Source organism: Phaseolus vulgaris, chromosome 3, assembly GCF_000499845.2.
Source record: "Phaseolus vulgaris cultivar G19833 chromosome 3, P. vulgaris v2.0, whole genome shotgun sequence".
NCBI classification, from domain to species: domain Eukaryota; kingdom Viridiplantae; phylum Streptophyta; class Magnoliopsida; order Fabales; family Fabaceae; genus Phaseolus; species Phaseolus vulgaris.
Window position 1 is genome coordinate 7853200 of NC_023757.2, and position 10704 is coordinate 7863903.

The following is a 10704-nucleotide window of genomic DNA, read 5'->3' on the forward strand; positions in this document are numbered from 1 at the left end:
ATATTCTTTACTATAACACACAAGTAAAACCAACTACCTATAATGAACTTAATTAAGTCAATATGATCGTAAAATAATAATTAATATGATAGTTGATTTTAATGTAATAGGTAATATGATGACTATGAGTATGACATATATTAAATTTGATTCATACTAATAGATAATATAATAAATTATGTTTAGATTCAAGTAGATTATAGATAAATTAAATGTGATTCATATGTTAATATTGTTAGTATTATTAATATTGTTAATATTGTTAATATTGTTAGTATTATTAATATTGTTAGTATTATTAATATTGTTAGTATTATTAATATTGTTAGTATTATTAATAATAATAAGTATAATAAAAATCATAATAAAACTAAAGAATTTGCTTGGTGTAGTGGTTAAGTTTTACTTGGTTGCTGAAGGAACCTGGCTTTGAATCCCATTCACTGCTAATTTTATTTTATGGTGCTTATATTTACATACGGATTAAATCCGTATGTGAAAATTCGTATGTAATGTTGATTTTACATACGGATTTTGATCCGTATGTAAAAATCTGTATGTAATTCGCGTTTTTCTTGTAGTGTGTCACCATTAAAATGGACAACTCTAAAATCAACTCACATCAATTCGTTTGTGGGATTCTATGCTATATATAAAATTTAAAAACATAAGTTTAGCATCATTGTAATGGGCACCACATAAAGGCACTATTATGTAAATATTGGCACCATAAAATAAAGTTAGCATTGAATGGGATTCGAACCCAGGTTCCTTCAGCAACCAGAGAAAATTTAACCACTACACCAAGCAAATTCTTTAGTTTTATCATGATTTTTATTATACTAATTATTATTTTACGATCATATTGACTTAATTAAGTTCATTATAGGTAGTTGGTTTTAATTGTGTGTTATAGTAAAGAATATTGTCAACAAACAATATTATCTTTTAACTTAGAATGATGACTTTTACATTAACTATTAATTAAATCTCTAATACAGATTACTAGTTAGTTTATCATTATAGTTTAAACTATATTAATTATTCCAATCTATGTAAAAAGTTGTTACTAAATAACCTTTTCTACTAATATATAAATCATAATGACAAAGTGATTAAATAACTTATAATTTAAAATATTTTAAAAATTATACATTATATCAATTTTAATCTATGTAAGTAAATATTTGAAAATAAGATTTTTTTTATCGACAAAGAATAAAAAATATTAAAGGAAACATTTTAATGATATTTCAATCCTTATACAAGAATCTCAAATCAGAAAAGAAGTGTAAGATACAAGCACCTATATAGCCATCTAACAAAAACTTCACAACTACCTATAATAACCTATATTTGAAAATAAGATATCAAATAATTTTATATTAATATATATATATATATAATATGAAAGTAAATAATGATTAAATAAAAAAATATATTAATCAATATATATGTATTTATAGTATTAAAGTTATATTAATATTATATAATTTCTTCCCTTTTCTCTCTATCTATCTATATTCGGATAAAAGTAATATTACTCAAGTCAAATAAAACTACTATACACACACAATAAATATCTAAATGTATATTTATATTAAAATTAATATTAATTATATGAATATAATATTGATAATATGAATATAATATTAATAAGATTGACTTGGGGAGCAAGAGTGAGAGGGGTAGGGGTTGCATTTATGAGAAACCTTCTAGAAGGTAGGTCAAAGAAACCCTAAACCTAAGTGCACATGTCATGAAAGGCAGACTTGACACAAACCCAAATTACTAAGTACACCCTACTCTAATTTATTCTTCTATTTGGAACTCCCAAAGTGAGCCCAATTTATGCTAAGTACACCTCCATATTATGCTATATACAACCTAATCTACTGAAATTACAAATAGGGATTAACTGGTGTTTAGCTCCCATCATGTGGGCCTGCTCCTGGTGGTCCTCTGAGGAATGATAGGCTCTAAGGCACTGGCTATGGAGTGATCCACACCTAGCCCTGTGTCTTGTGTCATGCTCTTAGTCATCTTTCTGAAAGGTTGAGCTAACTCACTGGGTTCTCTATCTCTCAGGGCTTCATCGTCAACCTTATTGAGTTTTTACTTTTTGTACTTTAAATTTACTTCTTAATATTTTGGGTTTATTCAGAGATATTTTGCACAAGTTGATGATCTTTTTACGACAAGTGTACCGTGTCAAAAGTAATAATTTGTCCCTAAGGACGGATTTAGTGAACCCAAAAGGAACAGTTGAATTTTCAAGTATAAGATTCACTTAATAGAAAACAATATAATATTAAAGTTTGTTGGAAGTTTTTCGCGTATGATTACAAGAATGTAAATAAAGAAAAGTTGTTGATCCAATTGGAAAAATTAGGATTGGGGTTCATCCTTCTCAGTCTTTAGAATTTTGAAAACCATAATAGTATTCTATTGTTGATTGATATTGATGTCCATATAAAATTCATTTATATTGATTCCTCTCATATAAAATTATTAAGATAGTCTCCTAAATATCGATTTCTCGCATATTTATAAAAACTCGTTATCATTACAAACAAATGTTAGATAGCCATTAACATTTCAAATTTATTCCTAGCATTCAAATCATTTAGTTCAGATACTTAGAAGTACGTTTTAGTCAAATCTAAGGACCAAAATCATGATAAAACAAGCATTAAGAATAAAATGAAAATATCAATCATCAATTAAGAACATAATATTATATTTAAATATCACCTCAATACATAAGAGTTTGAATAGATTACTCCTAATCCCAAAGGGTAGAATTAGTTACTCATATTGGTCATTACAAGTATGGAAAGCAAGAAAAGAATATCCATGATGTTTCTCCTTGGCGGCTACCTTCTCTAAGGTTTTTTTATCTATTGAACAAGATGCTTTGATGTCTCCAAATCCAAGTGGAAAGCTTGAAGACCTTGTTGGGTGTGTGTGTGTGTTGTTTAGTTTGTTAGAAACTTCACTCCTTAAGATGATCCAAGTTCAATTGAATCTTTACCTTTTTGAAAAGATGGATTTTCTAAAAGGGTGTGAAATTTCAACTATTGCTAAAATTTCGATTCAACCTGTTGTTTAGCACTTAGTGGTTTTTAAAATGGTTTGGATAAACTTAGCTTTGTTTTGGCTTTGCTGTCAAACAAATTAAAGCGGTTGTTTCGATAAATCAACTGGTTGTTTTTGTGAAAATCTTAACAGAATTCTGTTAAGTGGATATAATTTGTTTTAAATGATTCCAACAGCTTTTGGTTTTTGATTTAACTGCTTTGACCATTTGATTGGGGTATATAAAGGTTGTTTTATGCTCCTATGCATGAACTAAGAAAGAGAGATTAATCAAAAACAGTTTTCAAGATTTCAAAAGCTTTTGATCATCTCAAGTGTGTGGAATAGGATTAGGTTTTGTACTTCTGAACTTTATGCTTTGATTTATCCAAGTGTATTCTATTCCCTTCTTCCTTGAACATTGAATTTATGTGGGTTCTTGTGTGAGGTAGTTTCAGAAGGTGTTTCTGAAAACTGTGTTGTCTTGTCAAAGGTGTGTGTTCTTGAAGGGTTCAAGATCCATCACTCTTGGTGTGTGTTTTGTAATCTCGGGTTGATTACATAGTGAATTCTCAGTGGTTAGCTAAGGATTGGATGTAACTCTTGGTTAAGAGTGAACCAGTATAAACATCTTGTGTGATTCTCTCTATCCCTAAGCTCATAAATTGTTTTAACATTGTTTTTTAATTCTGCTGGTACAAACAATCGGTTGTTTCGTGAAAACAACTGGTTGATTTTCTTAAATCAAACTTAAAATAGTTTTTTTATTGGTTGAACAAAATTTTGAATTGATTGATTCTTCATACCTTTTCATTCTACCTTCAATCTTTGTGAAAATCTTTCAAAAACAATTCACCCCTTCCCCTTTTGTTTATCCCCCTCACGCCTCATATTTAACCTAGTTGGGCTTAGGCTAAGTGAATTCTAGCCTAGGCGTGATTAGGCTTGCCTGGGTAAGATTATACTCGCTTGGGTGAGTTCCTCTAGATTGATCTGGCTTAGGTGAGTTTTTGGGTGAGTTTTAAGCATTCCAGCTTTCCCTGTTTGTCTAGTATCCTTTAGCCCTTTCATCTCCATTTGCCCCTAAAATCCTGAAATTATCACAAATTTAAGAATAAATCATTCTTATTCATATTGTAATCACAAAATATGTAAACAGGCTTAAATTCATAAATTACGGATTAAATTATAGTTATTTTATCAATAAATATTCATAAGTGTCTGTCTTTTAATATTATAATCACAAAATATGTAAAATGGTTTAAATTCATAAATTAGGAGTTAAATTATAGTTATTTTATCAATAATTATTACTTTTAATATGAAATATTACTAACATATGGCACTTATCACAAACACAATTGTACTTTATTCAGATATTCAAATTTTTGTTTAAAAATAATTTCGAAAAATATAACACACATGTCTTCTTCTTTTGAAATGAATTCATTTATGCGATTGGAGGATTCATTCATTTATGCCAAATTAGTATATGATTTTATTTTAGGTCTTGTATTTAGATCAAACCCTGGTATAGGACATTAAACCTAACCCTAAAAGAGATGAGCCTTCTTCCCAGACTTGGAAACCCTAACTTGGGTGCCAAGGTAGGGTATTTATCCTAGATTGCAGTGAAAGCTACTCTCCCAAGTACATGTGCTCAATTCTAACTTAGGGTTAGGGTATTTTTGAAGTTTGGACTACAAGCTTCTTCACCCTATAAATAAGGCACCTATGTCATGTAAAATTTAGCTTTGAATATATAGTGAATTGCTGTCAAAATTGGTATTCAACATGTGTTTGTTCTTAGCTCCCTCTAGGTTATCTCTTCTTGTAAAAGTTAGCCTAGAACCTATTCAAGAGTTGACCTAACCTCTCTTGAAATATTTATCAGCTTCCACCTCAAATCACTTCCTCTACCTTCAAACATCATCTAAGGCTTTCACCATTGTTCAAAGACCTTTTCCTCTCCATATCTGAACCACACTCATTTCATCTATAAGGCAGGTTCAAGGAAAGTCTTGCTAGTACGTTTTTTTTATCAACAATAATAAATAAATATGGATCACTTCGAGGGTGAACCAACCTTTCTACAACTCACCAAATACAACCAACCAACACAGTACTAACTAAACTACTCTAAAACCAACCAAACTACTCTAAAGCAAGAATCTATAACACCAGAAAACAACCAAGCTTGAACCAAATCTAAATCAAATTTAGGCAAACCAAAGATTCAAGACACCAATTTGAATAAGAAAAACAAGCAGATGGAATTTTAGAGGAAGTCCAAGACCAAACCTTCAATTGAGCCAGGGAGAAAGTCTTTGAATGATCTGTCACTCCACCTTTAAAGATGACCTTGTTCCTAACATACTAGATCTCGCTAACCACTACAATCCAGACATTCCCCATAACCAAATTAACAGAATTTGGTTCATTACACAGGTTAAACTGCAAGAAATGGGAATGAGGGTTAAAAGAATCAATCAATTTCAACCCTAGCCACGCATAAAAGAGACTCCACCACTAGTGCAAAAAGAAGAAAAGGATACGCTTTATTTAGTGCGGCTTTTGCGCTACCCGCTTTCGAAAAAAACGCGGTGGCATTTTTGAAATTATTTTGATTTACGAATGCGGTTATTTGAATAATCGCATTCGTAAATCAAAGGGCTTGATTTACGAATGCGGTTATTTGAATAACCGCACTTGTAAATCAAAGCGCTTGATTTACGAATGCGGTTATTTGAATAACCGCATTCGTAAATCAAAATTCTTTGATTTACGAATGCGGTTTTACCTTTAACCGCATTCGTAAATCCTTTTTTACCTTAAATTTTGAAGCGCGCCACACACAATTTCAAACTTTATTTCTCGTTTTTGCCTTCGTTTCGCGTTTGCACTCTGAGTTCGTCTCCTTCTACTGCATCTACATTTCATTTGTGCAATGTAAGTTTCTTGAACTCTCTTTTTTCCTCTTCATCTTCACAAATATATGCATAAATGTTTTTCCATTTTCTTATATATGTTTTTTTTCCTTGCATTAGTGGTCTCGAAGCACTCTTTCATTGTTTTCGTGGTTTCTTGTGGATTTTTTGGTTTGCTCCGTTGCTGCTTCCTGTCCGTCGTCGCTTCTGCTGCCGCCACCGTTGTTCGCTCCCGTGACTCTTCATCAATCTTGGCTTCACACAAGATTGACGATGTTTTAAAATTTTTAATTTTTTTTAATGATTCGGCATATACAAGTGCGGTTAAAGCAAATAACCGCACTTGTAAATGGTATTTATAAATGCGGCTATATAGCCGCATTTATATTTCTTGATTTACAAGTGCATGTTGATCAAATGCGGTTATAAAACCGCATTTATAAATTCAAAACAACCGCATTTGTTTTATGTTTCTGCACTAGTGCACACTAATCAAGCGATCTCAATAACTAAAAAACAGGTGAAAATAAATCTCTGTTGATCAAGAGTGATCAAGTGCTTTGAAGAATCCAAATCCTGTGTGTTTGATGAAAGGTTGGTGTTGCTACTGTGTTTGGGTGAGATCTGGGTAGTTTAATTTGTAACTCACTCCTTTGTTGAATATAAAGCTAATGTGTTTTAAATCCTTTTTGAAATAAAGTTTTTTTACAATTAAGTGAAAAATAACCTGTTGTTTTGTGAAAAACAACCTGTCATCAGCTTTTCTAGAAACCCCAGTCAATCCTTCAAATGCTATAAGAAACAAAAAACAGAGCAAGGGGATCACCTTATCTCAAGCCTTCAGAAGAGAAAATTCCTTAGTCAGACTCCCATTAACTAGAACAGAAACCGTAGCAGATTCCAAACAATCTTTAATTCACCGAATCCACTTATCACAAAATCTCAACCTGCCTAACATGTAATAAATAACTCTCACTTCACAAAATCATACGCCTTTTCATAGTTCACCTTGAAAAATACGCAAGACTTCTTTTCCTTCTTTACTTCTTCAAGCAGGTAAAAGAAGCATTTGTACCCGTGAACCATTTACCATATTTTGCAAAATTGTTCACAACCATAATATATCCTTCTTAATAATGTCCTAGCTAAATTTAATGAACCCAAAATTAATGGTGAATAAGGTATACATGCTAGATACTAAAAACACTAGATATTAAGTGTTCCTTTTTAATTTTAGCTATCTTGTTTTAACCCATTTTTTTATGTGTTAAGGAAAATTTGAACAAATATTTAATTTCATGTATGAACCATTATTTAAGAAAAGAAAGTCTATTCGTGGTAAATAAATGCCAAGAATATATGTATGTATGAACCCACACGTTTCTAACCAAAGAACGACTAACAAGGTGTTCCTTTTTAACTTTAGCTATCTTGTTTCAATCCATGTTTTCAGTTGTTAAGGAAAACTTGAACAAATAATTAATTTCATGTATGAACCATTATTTAAGAAAAGAAAGTCTATTGGTGGTAAATTATTCCCAAAAATATATATCTATTGACATATATACGTATGAACCCACACGTTTCCAACAAAAGAACGACTAACAAGGAAGAATGGATTAAAAAATAAGACCAGCTGAACAAGGTCTTTGTTTAAGGAGGACCTAAAGTTTATATAAGTTCATTAGAAGTGAATACATGTAGAGTGTAAAAAAGAGAGTTAGAATTGAAGAGTTATTAGGTTTGAATTGAAGAAAAAGAAGTAGTAGATGGATAGCCATAGCATAGGAAGAAAATGGAGAGATCTTAGTGGGAGAAGTAATTGGGAAGGAATGTTGGATCCTCTAGACATTGACCTTCGCCAATACATCTTACACTATGGACAGCTTGCTCAAGCTACATATGATGCTTTCAACTCAGAAAAGTTATCTATGCATGCTGGCAACTGTCGATATGCCAAGAGGGATTTCTTTTCCAAAGTTGGTTTGGAACATGGGAATCCCTTCAAGTATGAGGTGACTGAGTTCCTATATGCAACTTCCAAAGCCACTGCCTCTAAACAGTTTGCCTTGAAGTTGTTTTCGAAGGATGAATGGGGCATGGAATCAAATTGGATAGGGTATGTTGCTGTTGCCACTGATGAAGGCAAAGCAGCACTTGGAAGGAGGGATATTGTGGTTGCTTGGAGGGGAACAGTTCAGGGTTCCGAATGGGTTCAAGATTTACATATCCCTCTTGACCCTGCCCCACTAATATTTCGTGATGCTCGTGCTGAACTACACAATGGTTTTTACTCTGTTTATACCTCAAATAACCCAGATTCACATATCACTCAGACCAGTGCTAGAAATCAGGTGATATATATACTTTTTAAGAATCCTATATATTACTTATATATATTATTTCTTGTGGATCCTAGGAACAACATTAAAGTGTCCTAACCCTATCTCATCTGTCAACAAAAATTCTACATACGTATTACCTGTTTCTCTTCTCAGGCCTGTGATGTATCTTATTCAAAGGAAAAATATCTTGGTATTGGTAGTTTTTTTAATTACATCATCAACAAAATTTGTGTTTTAATTTCTCTAAATTTTGTATTTTTTTTTATCGACAAAAAATAAATTTAAATTAATAGGACACTTCAAATTTTGTACTTTTTAAAGCTAACGTTTGGTATATGCGAGATTAATTTTGTTTTTTACTCAAGAAAATCATGAAATAGAAACTAATTTTAAAGACAAAAAATAATTAGTTGTTATAGTGACTAAATTAGAGTTCATTTTAGGAACCAAATAAAATTTTTGATTTCTAAATTAGTTTTTATTATTGTTAAATAGTTTCTAAATTAGTATCTAATTAGAAACCAAGGTTTTTGCTACCAAATTTAAAATCTAAATAATTGGTAGTTAAAACTTTTGTTGCTAATTAGATATCAATTTAAAAACCATTTAACAATAATAAAAACTAATTTAGAGATAATTTTATTTTAGTTTCTAAAATGATTTCTAAATTATTTTGGTCTCCAAAAAATTGGTTTTTATATAATGATTTTATTGTAGTGTCGTTTATAGCCTTCTCAATACCTTATTAACAATAAAAAAATCAGCAAGTTGTTACAGGTATATTCGTTTAAGAAGGAAAGATTTTGTTAGTGAGGATTAATCAATCTTTCCAACTTAGTTTGGTTAAAAATCTCAAGTTTGAATATTATAAATAAAATAAAAAAAGTTATTGAGAAAATAAATTTCATTCAAAATGATCAACTGGGAAATTATCTTCTTATAATATGGATAGATATACTCCTTGCCAATAATATTATATAAAGAAGAAAAAAAACAATTAGAAATGAGCAAAAATTTTAGCAAGGGTAAGTCAAAATTTCTATAAATAGTGAAAACTTATTTGAGTTTAAATTTTGTGTTATGAAAATGTTTGATGATGACAATTATGCAGGTTCTGGAGGAGGTTAGAAGACTCGTGGAGAAATACAAGAATGAAGAAATTAGCATAAGTGTGACAGGGCACAGCTTGGGTGCTGCACTTGCAACTTTAAATGCAGTGGACATAGCTGCCCAAGGATTGAACAAACCCAAAGACCAACCACATAGGGTTTTTCCCGTGACAGCATTTCTGTTCGCGAGTCCTCGTGTTGGAAACTCTCACTTCGGGAAGATCTTCAGCGAGTACAAGCATCTGCGAGCACTGCGCATTCGTAATAAGAAGGACCAAGTTCCTAAACTTCCCATTGGCCTCGCTGTTGTGGGGCAAGAACTAGTGATCGACACTAGAAAATCCAAGTACTTGAAGGAAGGGGTGAGTGCGCATAACTTGGAGGCTTACTTGCATGGAGTTGCGGGAACGCAAGGGAAAAAGGGAGGGTTCAATTTGGAGGTGAATCGTGACATTGCACTTCTGAACAAGGGCATGGATGCATTGAAAGATGAATATCTTGTTCCTGTGGAATGGAGGGTGCACGAGAACAAGGGTATGGTTCAGCAATCTGATGGTACTTGGAAGCTTTTCGATCATAACGAGGATGTTATTCCATCGTTACATGCTAGATTATAGGTTGCTTTTATGGCCAATATTTTATTAGGATCGTATTGTCCTTTCTTTGTGCTAAAATAAACCACCTTGCTACTTGTTCAATAATGAAACATATGTATTGTTCGTATTGTAAGCCATGCACTTTCTGTGTTTTCTGTCATCATCCAAATATATTGTAAGAGATAAACCATAAACCATAAGTGACGATTACTGCTTCAAAGTGTGTTTTCATATATATATATATATATATATGTGTGTGTGTGTGTGTATGTAGAAACTGGAGAGTTTCAATCTCTTAAAACAATTCAAGTGTTCAAACTAACTTCTGAATACTGGATCAAAGGCCAAAAAGTAGCCCAATTTTATAATTCTGACTAATTAAAAGAAGCTGTATTCAAGAATAAAAATAATGTAGAAAAAAGACAAATATGTTTGTTATATATACGAACTAACATGGAAAAAATGTATGAATTAAATAAAAGTATTGGAAAGTTGAAGTAAACTTTAAAAATGATTTGAAAGAAGTCACTGAATTATATAATGGTTTAAATTAATTGACTACTTTAAAACTAAGTTGAACTGCTTTAAAATGTTTGAAATATGTGAATTGTTTGAACTATTACTCGTCAACATCATATTTTGAAATATA

The 10704-nt window shown here is 31.3% G+C and overlaps 1 protein-coding gene across 1 annotated transcript; it reads left to right on the forward strand.

Annotated features, from left to right (window-relative positions):
* The first annotated feature begins 7705 nt into the window (after positions 1-7705).
* On the forward strand, positions 7706-10275 carry LOC137806524 (phospholipase A1-IIgamma-like). Its single transcript, XM_068606710.1, has 2 exons — positions 7706-8359; positions 9462-10275. Exons 1-2 carry the CDS (start codon positions 7775-7777, stop codon positions 10074-10076), a joined length of 1200 nt encoding a protein of 399 aa, XP_068462811.1. The 5' UTR covers positions 7706-7774; the 3' UTR covers positions 10077-10275.
* Positions 10276-10704: the final 429 nt, after the last annotated feature.